Source organism: Balearica regulorum, chromosome 2 (genome assembly GCF_011004875.1).
Source record: "Balearica regulorum gibbericeps isolate bBalReg1 chromosome 2, bBalReg1.pri, whole genome shotgun sequence".
Classification (NCBI taxonomy): Eukaryota; Metazoa; Chordata; class Aves; order Gruiformes; family Gruidae; genus Balearica; species Balearica regulorum.
The window spans coordinates 122,413,451-122,427,923 of record NC_046185.1 but is presented as its reverse complement, the minus strand read 5'-3'; the positions used below and the strand labels follow the sequence as shown (position 1 = coordinate 122,427,923).

The 14,473-nt window shown below is 41.4% G+C and overlaps 1 protein-coding gene and 1 long non-coding RNA gene across 5 annotated transcripts in view; one reads left to right on the top strand and one right to left on the bottom strand.

Moving 5' to 3' along the window:
- Positions 1 to 1,778: 1,778 nt before the first annotated feature.
- On the bottom strand, positions 1,779 to 5,493 carry LOC142600533 (uncharacterized). The gene is made up of 2 exons (XR_012834069.1): positions 5,322 to 5,493; positions 1,779 to 4,831 (listed from the first exon to the last, which is right to left on the bottom strand). It is a non-coding gene; the product is annotated as an uncharacterized LOC142600533 (long non-coding RNA).
- Positions 5,069 to 14,473, top strand: part of ANO10 (anoctamin 10) — a 126,461-nt gene continuing 117,056 nt past the window's right edge. The window contains exons 1-5 of one of the 4 annotated variants that reach the window (XM_075745716.1): positions 5,069 to 5,176; positions 8,186 to 8,338; positions 9,386 to 9,568; positions 11,107 to 11,241; positions 12,868 to 12,987. In XM_075745716.1, coding sequence (XP_075601831.1) covers positions 8,200 to 8,338; positions 9,386 to 9,568; positions 11,107 to 11,241; positions 12,868 to 12,987 — 577 coding nt within the window. In that variant the 5' untranslated portion in view covers positions 5,069 to 5,176; positions 8,186 to 8,199. Of the gene's footprint in view, positions 5,177 to 5,207; positions 5,333 to 5,686; positions 6,071 to 8,185; positions 8,339 to 9,385; positions 9,569 to 11,106; positions 11,242 to 12,867; positions 12,988 to 14,473 lie in introns of those variants that run through there. The other 3 variants (XM_075745715.1, XM_075745713.1, XM_075745714.1) reach the window with 3 other exon arrangements.

The window sequence follows — 14,473 nt, the reverse complement described above, 5'->3', positions numbered from 1 at the left end:
GTTGTCTGTAAGAACACATGAAATATTTTATGAAGCACACTAAAAAACCACCATGTGCACATGTGGTGTAGTTTGGAATGGCTGATTGTATTCCTGCTCTCTGATTTTTGCTTGCCTTAAAGCCGCATGCTGCGGTTGTCCAGCAGCTGAACAGCAGCTGAATTCAGGCACAAGGAGTGAAAGACAACTGGAATCATCAACTTCTTTTGCCTTCCTACAGCCATTCCCATTCATAATTCAGAGCCCTCAGAATAGGACTGTAAGGGGATTTATCACATCGTTATCTTCAGTGAGCGTTACTTTGAAGGTAGTGGCTGGAAGGACTTTTACTGAATGCTAAATTCCTGAACTTGCCTCTCCCAAACCTTGATTAAGCTCTTTCTGCTATGATCATAATTTAGCAGCCTAGCTAAGAGTTAGCATAATCTTCCTCAGTTCCTGAATCTGGGCAGAGGTATTATTAAAACAGTTCTTTGAAAAACACAATCTACTGAAAGATCACATCAGATGGTGCAGTCGGGGGCCTCTGTGAGGCACAGCCCCAGTCATAGCCTCATGGCTACTGATGAATCCAGCCTCTGCATGTTTTGTTAGAATGTGTTAAATTCTGCCATCTAATAACTCATAGCAATTAACCAATTGACTGTGCAGTAGTGTTTCTAGCCGTGGACTAACAAATAAACTAAGCATGTTCTGCTCACGTGGAATGCACTTTGAATCTTAAAATCATAGAATAATAGAATCATTTAGATGGGAAATGACCCTTAAGATCATCGAGTTCAACCGTTAACCTAACACTGCCAAGTCCACAACTAAACCATGTCCTTAAACTCCACATCTACAGGTCTTTTCAATGCCTCCAGGGATGGTGACTCAACCACTCCCCTGGGCAGCCTGTTCCAGTGCCTGACAACCCTGTCAGTGAAGAAATTTTTCCTACTATCCAATCTAAACCTCCCCTGGCACAACTGGAGGCCATTTCCTCTTGTCCTATCGCTTGTTACTTGGGAGAAGAGACCAACACCCACCTGGCTACAACCTCCTTTCAGGTAGTTGTAGAAAGTGATAAGATCTCCCCTCAGCCTCCTTTTCTCCAGGCTAAACCACCCCAGTTCCCTCAGCCGCTTGTGCTCTAGACCCTTCACCAGCTTCGTTGCCCTTCTCTGGACACACTCCAGCACTTCAGTGTCCTTGTAGCGAAGGGCCCAGAACTGAACACAGTACTTGAGGTGTGGCCTCAGTAGTGCTGAGTACAGGGGGACAATCACTTCCGTAGTCCTGCTGGCCACACTATTTCTGATACAAGCCAGGATGCTATTTGCCTTGATGACTTTTAATTCACTTTCCTTCAATTCACGTATAAATGATGATTAACTTCTTATGCAGATGTTTTACCTTTTTGCTCCTTCTGGGCAATAATTTGAGAGTGGTTTCTTTCACCTATTCCAGGCTTAGGCAGGCTGATCCTCCTCTTTTTATGCTGTTTCCATTTTGTTTGACAGGGCAGGGTTTTCTGCTCTTTAATGACCCAATCTGGAAATAGATACCTGAGATAAAACTACATGTTTCTAATCAGCCAGACACAGTGTGAAGCGGAAGAGATGTGTCTTCCTTGTACCTTACAGATTAATTACAGCTTCATTGCTCAGTGTTTATGAATCAAAGCTTCCACACTTTGACCCAACAGTGCTTGGACTGCCTGAACACACTTCTGTAAAAATTCCTGGCAGCATGTAAAAATTGTGCCAAATGTGACTCAAAAAATAATTTCCCCTCCATTTGCAGGAAGGTTAAAACATTTTAGTAATGTTTATTACGCTGTTGGAAAGATCCTGTATAATCATGTATAATCTGACCAAAAACACCATTGAAGATTGGTAAAATGTCACTATATCTTACTCTGACAAATACATCAATTTAAATTTAATTACAAAAAATTTAATGTAAATACCATGTTAGCCTTAAACTTTAGGTGACCTGTCATCCATTTTACACTCAAACCAATATGTCATTACTTGTGAATTAAAAGCATATTTTACTGTTAATTGCTCCTTCCTTTTACGATAACACAATGTTCCAGTATGCCTCAAAACCTAGGTAAAGGTAAATCTTAAGAGAATGATTACTATTATGTGTGACTTCAGATAAGAGCCAATATTAATCTCATTTATGTGACTATGTAAAGTATGGTTGTCATACCATGCATATGTCTATGTGCATTTGAATTAATAAGGTTGCTGTATGGAAAGGTGCTTACCTTGTGCCAGCTCTTGATCTTACCTAGCCTTTCTCTGAGCTTATTCACATCACTAAAATAGAACAAAGCAAAACCAGCCAAAAAGGGGTAGTTTTCTGTGGAGCTGGCAAACTGAATGGGCTTGGAGAAGGATCTGGTGAGTGCCAGAGTTGGTGCAAATATGGGACAGAGCCTTAGAGCTGGCAGTGAGGGCAGAGGGAGAAGGAAATGGCAACGTTGGACTGGGAGTGAGATCTCACCAGTGAGATGCGGGATGGGCTCACCTAGCCATTGAACTATGCCTATAGTATATGCTCATTTTTGTGAGCATAGTTTTCAACCAGAAATAAAAGAGAATTTCACTTCACAGTAGGTTAATGGCTTGTTAATTAAGTACTGTGGTAGTTATTAGTCCAGGGAGAAGAGGGTTAACTACTGAATAAAAAAAATCCTCTCCTCTTGAAATTTTGATGGATTCTTTTTCTGTCTCTCTTTTTTTTTTTTCTTTTTTTTTTTTCATTTTTTCCCCCCTGCCTTACTACAGCTTATCCATTATACTCTGGCTACAGTCTGCACTGTGACTGACAGAGACAGACCATGAAAATGCTATAATCAGCTAACAAAATCACAAGATGGGACTACAGTCACAAATGGATACAAGTTTGGGTTTTATATTTAGCTATAGCAATAGTGCAGTTTGCAATTTAGGGTGGGCATACCTGATCCATCTTTAAATTTGCTAATCCTCCGAATGAAGAAGTCTCGTCACTTCAACACTGTGCTTGACACAAGGTAATTTACTTTTTGCCATCATGGTCAGACTGCTTCCACCAGTATATCTGTACACAGATTACTCTGTAGACACATCCACCATCTACTTATGAATCCTATTTTCCTTTTGTGAACATGGGATTACGTGCTAACCTTTATGCACATGGTTAGCAAAATGCGAACCTTTTAGAAAGAGAGTGTAACAGTTAAGAATTCATTGCATAGCAAGAATGTGACACCTAGTGGATAGACGACATTGAGGAAATGTGACAGTCTCATCAAGGAATATTGACAGGAAATCACCCTATCCAGTAGAACAATAAATTTGATACCAGAAGAGATACTGATCTTGAGTGACTCTATGCAAAGTAATTGGATAACTGGGCAAGTCCCCACTGAAAGCTCAGAAGTGAAGAAGGTGTCAGAGATTGTTTGAAAAGGATTTTTTGTAAACCACTGGCAGAATGAAGATGTCAGGCCAAGAAGGCCAGAGGGCTCCTAAAATGCAGAGACGAAAGCCCGTGAAGACATTGTGCATACTCATGACGTGCATCAAAACCGGAGACTTCCAACATGTAAAACACAAGAATAAAGTATGTCTAAAACCCCCCTTTTGTTAAACCCGTATCTGTGTTATTGCCATGTTATCTCTTCAGGAAGCAAGAGTTTTTGCAGTCAGAGATACTCAGTGGTGAATAACTATATGGCTAGGCCACTGCGAGCTGGACAAGACTGAGACACAGTTTAAGAAGTCTGACAAATACATTCTGCCCAAACTAGCTGATACAGACCATGTCTGTTTGCTGCTCCCCACTGCAGTCTGTAGTACCTGAATTTCAGATATTCACGTATCTCCATTTTCTGGGGTGTCCTAGTCCCTCACTTCTTCATTTGCTATAAATAACAGAAAAACTCATCACCAGAAACTGTTATCTTATACTGGCTACAGAATACAAACCAAACTTTTCACTGCAAAATTTACAAATTTAAAATCTGTATGTATTTCCAAATATGCTGAAAAGTGCATGTTGAATATTAGCCAGATGCTAGAGGAAGGATAAAGCTTACCCTCTGACACTTGTTGCGTTCTGTATTGGGTCTGTACCTCGGCTCTAAAAACCTCTAAAACTGGGAGCTTTTTCCCGCAGTCAGTCCCAAATTCCAGTGGATAACCCAAAATGAAGTCACCTTGTGACCAACTGGTTTGCATCAGTCTCAGCTGGTAAGCCGTTATGAATCTGCTCTTAATAGCTCAGAGCTGTTTGCTGTTAGGCAATGTGCAGTGCGCTTGATTGGCATAAACCACAGGGAGAAACACCGTGCAGCTCCCAGCCGGTGCTTTTCAAACTGTGAGGGACGGTTCCTGTCATCGTCCTAGATCTGTATGCGCTGTTCACATCTGTAGGTTCACCTAATTGGTGAGAAATACCGAAGGTCTTAATATTGTCCAAAACAAAACAAAATATACGGAGAACCTGGTTTAAAAAAACTTCCAGAAGCCCGGCAGGGCAGTGCGCTTTGCTAGCCAGCCGCTTCGCCTGCCATCGCTGCGCTGCATGCACGCTTTGCTCTTCTCAGCTACGAATGCACGTGTGGAATTATGTTCACTACAAAAATCTTGGTATCAAAGTGCAAAAACGTCCTTTTTTTTCCTGTAGAAAATGATGTTCAGATGTAAAACCAACCCAGCTGAAGCGCAGGGGTTTTAGCTTGAGCTCCAGAAGGAGATTGGGCCTGACAGGAGACAGCACAGGAAGGGAAAGGTGCAAAAAACCTCCGAGGATGAAGTGAAAGCTCACGGACCATACAAGTGTCGATAAAGCACTGCAATAAAAGTACTCTGAAAGCGTTATGGCACAAGGCACCGACAGCCCACTACCGCTGCCTCCGAGGCCCCCGGCCCCGGCCAACAGGCGAAGCCTCCCCTCAGCCCTCCCGCGCTTGCCCCGTGGGCCCGCGAACGGGGTGGGGCATCACCGCCTCCGGCCAATGGGAGGAGGAACGCTAGGTGCGGCGGGCGGGGCTACGGCACGGAGGGGCGTGGCCAGCGGCGGCCGGTGGGCGGTGGCACGTTGGGCCGCCCCGGCGCCACTCCCTGCCGGCGCCCGTTGCCTGCGGCCGCAGCCCGCCGTCCGCCCCGCCCTGCGGATGTGGAGCCGGCAGCCGGCGGTGAGTGGGGAGTGGGCGGCTGTCCTCCAGCGGGAAGGGGCTCTCGCTGCCTGCGTCGCCGCCGTGAGGGGAGGAGCCTTCCCCCTGCCCGCCCACCCCGGCCTTCCCCGCCGTGGCGTGGAGCCAACGCCGAGCAGCCCCTTACCGCCCAGGCACGTTCGCCCGGAGGCGTTCACGCGGGCGGATGCTGGGCCGGGGGCTCTGGGCTGGGCCTGGAACCGGCTCAGCCGCGGAAGCCAGGCCCGTTACCGGCGCGGTGCCCGCTGCAGCCATGAGCACCCCTTCCCCCCGCCGAGGGCGGGCGGCGTTCGGGCTCGGGCTCGGACTCGCCTCCTGCGGGCGCGGTGGGCTCGGGGCCGCGGGGGCTTGAGGCGGGGCCCGAGGCGGGGCCCGGCCTGGCGTCAGGGAGTGAGTCACCGGCCGTGCCGGCGGGGGGGAGGGGGGCCCGGCCGGGCCTCTCTCCGCCCCAGTTGCGCGGTTCCTATAAAAGGAGAGCGAGGCGCCGCCGGGCAGGGTCTGGAGGCCGGCGTTGTGGCGGCCACTGCGAGGGGCGCTACCGCTTCTGGCGGCCCGGGGGCTGGTGGTAGGGCTGCCCGGTTCCCAGGCAGCGTGTCCGCCGCTCCTCTGCACCGCCACCACCCCTTGGCAAGGGGGCTGCAGCTCCCGCCGCCCTGAGGGCTGCGCTGGCTTGGAGGCGGCCCGGCATGGCCACCCAACGGCTTCGTGACTGGGAAGTGACCCGTGGGAGTTAGAGGTCCTTTTGTCTCGGCTCCCCGGGCTTCTGGGTCTGTCATAAGTTACACTGCACGTTGGTACGAAAGAAGAGGCCAGATTACATCCCACTGGGTCTATGCTAGGTGTTGGACTCTGTGGTATAGGGAATCACAAACGCAGGTTGGAAGAGCGCTGCAGCGCTGTTCGAGTTTTCAGTCGTAATAAGCCTGTAACAAATTTAACTTGGTCACCACACCAAGCACGGTGAACGATGGGAGGCATGCTGTTTATACAAAAACTGTTTTCGAATGGTATCTGTATCACTGTAGAGAACAGTTAACTAGCAATAATTAGTAACTAGTACTTTTCATTTTTTAAAAATCTGTAGAAGTTGTAATATGCACAATGTGACAGCTGTTACCTTTAAAAAAAAAAAACCTCAAACCTGATTATGGAAAGTGGTGCAATAAGGTGGAGTGACTTGTCAAGACAGTGTAGTCAATCATTGACAATCACAGTTACAGTGCCTAATTGCTGATTATGTTTTCCTTTCATTCATTCTGCTTGTGCAGATTTGCATCTAAAATGTTTTAAAATACTGTTAAAGATATACGTGCTTGGGTTCAGAGCTGTAAATCCAAATGCTGCAGAATTGTGTGCATGTAAATTGGCAAGTAAAACTAACTGAAAACCTCATTGAAATTTGGCTTGAAAGCTTTTTTTTTTGCGAGTCAGAAGCAAATGGACTTGTTGATTACGATATGCATTTATTTACCGTATCACTGTGTTTTTGTAAGATAATTTATATGAAATACTGGAGATTGTGATTTCTCTGTGAATCACACAAGCATAACTGTCATAGAAGTTGAACTGCATCTGTGGAACAACTTAGAAATTAAGTAATTTCAGTCTTTGAACAGGAGGAGGGAAAACTGCTTAAAGGCAGTTCCTTTCTTCAGTGAAGTTGTTAGCGAAAAAACCTCCAAAATCCAAACTGTCCCCTCAGTTTTAAATTCAGTAAATTCAGTCTATGATAGGTTTTTTTGTTTTTTGTTTTTTTTAATTGTATTATTTTTAAACTGAGTAGGTTAGTTACCAGATTTATCTTTTTATCTTGACCTCTAGGTTGTTTTAAGAAGCCTGATATAATGATCTCTGTAGAATTATTTGTATAAAAATTGAAGGCACAGTGTCAAGAAGACTCATGAGGAGCAGCTGAGGGAATTGGGATTGTTTAGCCTGGAGAAAAGGAGGCCGAGTGGAGACCTTCTGGCTCTCTACAACTACCTGAAAGGAGGTTGTAGCCAGGGGGGTGTTGGTCTCTTCTCCCAAGTAACAAGCGATAGGACAAGAGGAAATGGCCTCCAGTTGTGCCAGGGGAGGTTTAGATTGGGTATTAGGAAAAATTTCTTCACCAGAAGGGTTGTCAAGCATTGGAAGAGGCTGCCCAGGGGAGTGGTGGAGTCACCATCCCTGGAGGTTGTTGAAAAGATGTGCAGCTGTGGAGCTTCGGGTCATGGTTTAGTGGTGAACTTGTAGTGATATATTAATGGTTGGATGAGATGATCTTAGGGTCTTTTCTCACCTGAATGATTCCATGATTCTACAAAGGTTCACTTAGTTCATTTGGATTATTTACATATAAAACTATGCTCATCCTCAACACTTTGCAGCTGGACTTTGTCACAGAACGCCTGGTTTATATCTTCCAACAAGTCATTTAAGTGCTTTGTGCATAATTTGCATATCTATGTGATAGGTGTCCTGCTCACCTACCCAAGGTAGTGTAAATTTCCTTGGTATGGTTAAAGCTTCACGAGACCTTCACTGATAAGGTTCCTCCTTAAAAGTATAATGTGTTTGCACACTCTTACCAGGAGGAGCTTATTGGTTTTAGATATGTTTGACTAATGTTCTCTTCTGTTAATGTTTTCGTTTGCTGAAAAATATACAGTAGGAAGTTGCAAGCTGTTGCTTTTGATGGTAGTTTCTCTTTATTACTTTGTTCTTATTTATTTATTTGCTTTCTCTTCATTGCTACTTTGCTATACATAGCAACAACAATTGCCCTACATAGTAGGGCATAAATGCCACTGAAGACTGGGAGCATCTTGGCAAGTGACAATTGGAGAGGTTACTCAAACTGTTCTTTTCAGTAGGTCCACAGAAACAGGCACCTGCCGCTTTGCTAAGCACAGACATATGTAACTCTACTATAGTAAAGTTTTGTGGTTTTTAAGATTGATACCAAATATTTTTTTAACACTGGCATTTTTATTTTGTTTTTGTACTTAGCAAGTTCTCAAAAGATGGCAGAAAGCTGGTCTTTCTTGGATACTTTTGAGCCTAACTTCAGGCCTCTGGTAGTAATTGAGCTTGCAAAAGGCACCAAAGAGGAAACTATAGAATGGTTCACTAAACGAATTGTGGACAAAAAAGCAAATGGAGGTGAGTACAATATGACCTTCTGTAACACTTTGAAATCAAATTGGCTGTCATTGTAATATGAAGACATACAGAAAATTAGTTTTCAGGTACTTTGTAGTTTAATTAACGTTTATCCAATCCCACTCTATTTCACATTTTTGAAGTCGCTTAATTTTATGTAGGAGTACAGCTTCATGCTGGGGTCATGAATATGTAATAACTGAACCCAGTTAACACAGTTATTAATGAAAATCGTGGCTTAAGATCACATGCCTGTTGAACTCTAGAGTCCTTCCATTTTTGTGGTGAAACCCTGATAACCTCTCCTTCAACGTCGTTTTGATACTAGTTTTTATATTAATTGTCTAGAGCAAGTTTCTGTTGTTGCTTATGAGAACATTGTAAACCTTACCAAAATGAAGACTCATCACATCTGCTATGCTATCCACAAGACTTGGTACCATGTTGTAGAACAAAATTAAGTTAGCAGGAAGCAATTTAATCTTGATAAATTCATGTTGGATTTTAATTATCTTTTTGCTACCTTGTAGGCTCTTACAAAGACAGTATTTCATTACTTGTTTTAGTATACTTCTAGGAATTGAAGTTAGGCTAATTAGCATTTTTTAGAAAGGCATTGTTTATAGGTATTGTAGCTTATATCTTGTCAATAATATTTCCATGGCTGTTGGATTTGTAACTGCTTGCTTTCAGGCCTCTGTTAGATAAGTGAGGGATGTTTCTATTTCAAAAAGTCTAGTTTCCTTAAAACAAGCAGTGGTTGCTTACGTGATGTGAGCGTGACAGGAGTAGATCCAAACTGTCTCTGTTGTTCCAGTTCACTGTGAGCGCTTCCACAGAAACAGGGCTAAATCAGGGGCTGACCCCATAAGATTCTCAACACCACAGATCAGCTGCTGTTGAAGCCTTAATTCTTTGTGCCCTTAAAAAGATGAGCTTCAGTGCTCCTGATAACTAGGTCCAATATGATGGATGCTAAAAACCTAGGGTTTTGAGAGGTAATTTTAATGTATTCTCTTCCTTATTTTGCCTTTCTTTACTTTAAAGGTGCACAACTGCTGGTTAAACCATTGGTCACAGAAAATGGAGATGAAACTATCTATCTAGTTGGAGCTTCCCACTTAAGGCTGTTGCTGGGAGCTGAAACTGTGGGTTTGGTGAAAGAATGTAATGATAACTCAATGAGGACTTTTACATACAGCAGTAGAAAAACTTTTAAAGATTTTGCAGGTAAGCAATTTTAGGGGTCCTTTTCAACGCAAAGCTGTGGCTAAAGATTATAAGCAGTTATGCTGCTAAATCTTTCACGGTCTTTGTATTCCTTGGAATGGTAACAGCAGAACTAGAAAGAACAAGCCATGAAAAACTCATTTTTACCTATGGCAATTCAGATTGTATAATGAAATACTATTTTTTTTCTTTCCAATGGCTTTCACTTTTGGCTTATGCTTTACTTTATGCTTTTGTATGCTCCAAATAGTCTCTTGTTTGTATGAAAGATTTTTGTTGAAAATAAGACAAGAAAAGATACTTGATAAACAGGAGTGCAGGATTAACAATCAATGTTATGAATTAACAAGCAATTTAATTTCTGTGAGCCAGTTTTGAGGCTTATCATCTTATAGTTAGCTGGAGAAAATAGAAACATTTTGCTCTATTATACTTACATATCTAACAGAAATAAATAATTAAATATTACTACAGAGCCATTCAATGATATTTGGGCACAATTAGCAAAATCATTCCTTCTCCTCTTTGAGGAGATGCCAACGCAGTAACATTTTCTTTTAAATGTACTACCTGTAAGGTATTTAACCCCTCTACAGTGGCAGAAGTAATTTTGCTCTCCAGAAATATTGGAGTTCCAGCTTAGCAAGACTAATACTTTTTATGTGCCTGTTTTGGTGATGCCTTTTACCGCATTTTCAATATCGAAGTTCTCGGGTCTGTCTGAAACAATAATAAAGTTGAGTTTTGTTGTTTGTTTGATGCTGCTTTATTCAACACTGCTGCTGCGTGCAATAACTGTTTCAGTGTCTTTTCTTTTGTGACCTTGCTTTCCTGAAATTAGGAAGCCTTGAGAAGAATTGTCACTTGTAAACATGCCATTTTTGTTTCATTTACATTCTTAATGTCACTGTCATTGCTAACATATTCTCTAGTAGCAGCTGGAACTCCAACTACTGTAAATCTAAAAGATAATTTTTGCTGTATCTCCTGGTCTTTTTTTCTTTTTTAAAACACTAATATAATTTTAGTTCTGTCCAGATCTAATCAGAGGATAAAATAGTTGACCATGCTTAGATGAGTATGATTACTGAAAAGGAGATATTTCCTGACATCTTACTATTTTTTGTTATGAAAATGCTTCAGGAACTGTATGGCAGAAAGGGGTATGGAGAATCTGATATTGGCAAATAGTGGATGCTTAAGTAAGAGTCTTTCAGCAAGGCAAGAGTATGTAGTCCTTGCTGGTATACTATCCCAGCCTCCAGCAATTAGTACTTCTGGGGTGTCTTTGTCCCTTGAGTGATTTGTTCTCTTAGTTCACCTGGGTAGTCAAAAGTGCAGTGGCCAATGTGTGCCAGTTAGAGAAAACTTCTTCCCAAGGTGTTTATTTTTAAAAGTGGAGGTTTTGCTAATGGATGTTGGTTGGCACTAATTGTCAAATAATTTTTTTTCTGATTCTGATAATTTTTGATAGTTATTTACTGCCAGGGTTGTCTTCCTATGCTGCACAATTTCATATTGCTTTCTTTTTAATTTAGATGACAATCACAATTTCCTTACAATGGCAGAATGTCAGTATATCATCAAACATGAACTCGAAAATTTGAGAGCTAAAGACGAAAAAATCATCCCTGGATATCCTCAGGCAAAGCTGTATCCAGGAAAATCAATTGGTAAGCAATGTAGTTTGTTGCCTGTAACTCACTGTGTTGATGTAGAATAGTGTTCATGGTGAAAAAAACTTAATTTTCCTGCAATGAAGAGAAATCCTTCAGGCATTAAAGTCCCTCTAGTTTTAATCAACTTTGTTTTCTCACCGCTCCACAGTGATAGGACAAGAGGCAGTGGATGTACAGTGCAACAAGAGACATTCTGAATAGATACTGAGAAAATGTTTTTCACAATGAGGGTAATCAAACATTGGAACAGGGTTTTAGAGAGATTGTGGTAACTCTGTCCTGGGAGACTTTTAGATCTTGACTACACAAGGCCCTGAGCAGCCTGATTTAAGCTGGACCTACTTTGAGCAGGAAGCTGGACCTGATGACTTCCAGAGGGCATTCCATCCTGAATCTTTCCATGAGGCTGAGACTCTGGCCTTATGCTCTTTTCAGTTGGGTAATTTTCATGTATATTGATGTCATCCATTACTTTTATAATTAGTACAAAAAATAGTTGTTTTTAAAAAATTACATAATGATATATTTGGATTGTTTCTGTGTAAAAATACTGGAATGACAAACTGTTCCAGAGCTATACATTTCATGATATGAAGGAAGTTTTATTTCATTCATTTGGTTTCCTCTTTGCTGCGAGAGTTCTTCCTTTTCATGGGAGAAAGAAGCAATGAGAGTTAATGCTGTTTTTATCGTAGCTGGAACTAGTTCATTGGTAGAGATGCTACAGTTTCTTGCGAGAATTTATCTTAATATTTGTATGTCAAGAACAATGTCTTTATTCATTAGTGTTGACCATCAAAGAAAGAGATCTGTGCATATCAGTGGTTCAAGAAATGTAAATAAATGTAGGTGTCAGATGAGTTTACATGGGTCATTTTTTATATAGCTAAGGTAGTTTTCTAGTTATGTCAAGCAGATGCCAATGGGAAATGGTAAAAAACTATCATACAACTTCCCGTGCTTTCCCTCTCCTGTTTTTGAATTTATTTTCTTTTTTAGTATTTCTATAGTTGTAACTTCTAGAGCAGTTTGTCAGTTGTTTGTTCACACCGTTGCTATTGCTTTCCATAACAAAGTTAAATACAAATTGTGGAATACTTGGTTTGTTTGCAATGAAGATGTGTTGTGATTTATGAATTAGTGTAAATTCAAAAATATTTTTAGTATCTTCCCATAATTAATACAACAATGGCTCTTCAATTTAGTATGTTGTTTTGGTTTTGCTATGTCAGTGTGATTTGTTATGCCTTTCTTTGCTCAAATGAAAGAGCCAGGCCTTTCCCCACAAAGCTACACATGGCATTTCAGTTCTGATCTGTAGCACTTTTTGTTACTCAAACTGCAACTGATTATATTGCAAACCTATGGAATAATTAATAGATGTAAAAAGGTTACTCCTTTTCTTCCAGTGGACAGCACAGTCTTTGTGGAAATAGTTAGAACTGCTCTCTATAATGAATAATTTTTAACTAACAGGAAATTTATTTGTTTTTAGGATTTAAATGCTAGATTTATTTCAAAGGAACTTTAGGCTTGCTAAGTACATAATGTAACCTATTTGCTTATATCAACTCCACAGTCCTTTGAAGGAGTGCTAGGTACTTTTTTTTTTCCTTCTAGTGAGAAGATTATTGACCAGTGGTATTCTAGTTCAGATTTTCCCGCTGCATGATAGAGAAGAGTTGAAAAAGCTCCGTCACAGCTGGTATGGCCGGGTGAAAGTTGGCTATCAACCTTTAGGTATGTGAACACTTACTCCACTACAAATAAAGTGCAGGGTTTCTTCTGGAGAAGTTTTCTCTTCAGTTTGCGTGAGAAGAGCAAGGGTCCTTCCTAACTTCTACTCCAGCATTTAGCCTCTATAGAAGTGAAACTCCTGTATGGAAGGTAAGTATTGTACCAAAAAGTCTGTTGTTTCGCTACGAGTTTACGTTTTCACATCTCCAACAACCCACTGCAGTTCATCTCCTCTAACATTACCTTTCAGCCCAAGTTGCTTTGTTGGCCATTGTGAACCAAAGTCTTTGTTTTACCCAGCCTTGCTTTTACCGATCTTGGAATCAACAGAGCGGCTTAGGCTCCAGTTAAGGAAACATACACATTTCCAGACTTGTTGTCATGCACAGTTGACATCTCTTCATTGAATTCTCTTTGATTCTAAGATGGCTGTAGGATAATCTTTTTCTGTAATGACTTACAGCTGTTCTGGAGTGAAGTGCTGGATGTGCAGGCTTCTGTCTCTTGATTTTTCTTTCTCGTGGCTGCAGGAGTTCTGTATATAGACCTTTGGTCATAGTTTCCAAGTTGGAGCTAGGGGCAGTTCAAAGGCTCGGCATTTGCACTGTGATCATCTAGCACAGAATCTTGAAATTAGATCATTGCTCTTTGCCAGTTGGGAAAGTTCTTCCTCTTTTGGCATTTCCTGTGTAATGGTTTGAGACTTGCAAAATTGGTGGCTCAGAGCTTGCAGATTCAGCGTCTGCAAGCTTCCATGTAACAACAGTCTGCACATCACAATTTCTCCTTACCATCAGTAAAGCAGTAATGGACCAAGCCAAGACTGTTTTCTCAAACTGACTCTTGACAGGAAAGCTCCTCAGTGTATGGAATTCCCAAAGCTATTTTGAGTTGTAGGCATGTTAAGAGAGTGTTTACAACTGTTTGTTTTAAATTCATTGCCTGTATGAAGACTGTATGTTGTTGCGTGCTGCCATCACTTGAGTATATTTTACACACTGAATAAGCTTAAAATGAAAATAATTTTTAGTTTAGCAATGTGGAAAGTTCTGGATTCTAAACCTGTAAACTTTACTTCAAAATAAGAAAATAAACATTTGGGAGTTTGCTGGATTATTATTCTCTGGGTCTTGCAGTTGCTTGAGATTCTTTCCTGAGCTACAGGAAGCTAAAGATCTGTCTCAATACTGCCTGCCTCCAAAGTATTGTGTTAAGGGTCTTACTGTGTGCTTGTCTTTTGTTTATGTAGGAGGGTTTTTTTTTAACTGACATTGAATACACACAAAATTTCAAAGTAAATCCCAGGAAGCCTGTTTAGCATGTACTAATTTAGGGATGTCTTTCATGTTGTGTGTTTGGAGTGTGAAATGATGCTAATGGCCCACACTTGAATTTGTTAATTTTTGAGAGATGTTGGAGTGCTGATTATTCTGTTTGTTTGCCTTTTGTTCTTGCTTTCAGAGACTTAGCTGATTGGCAGTTGTGAACT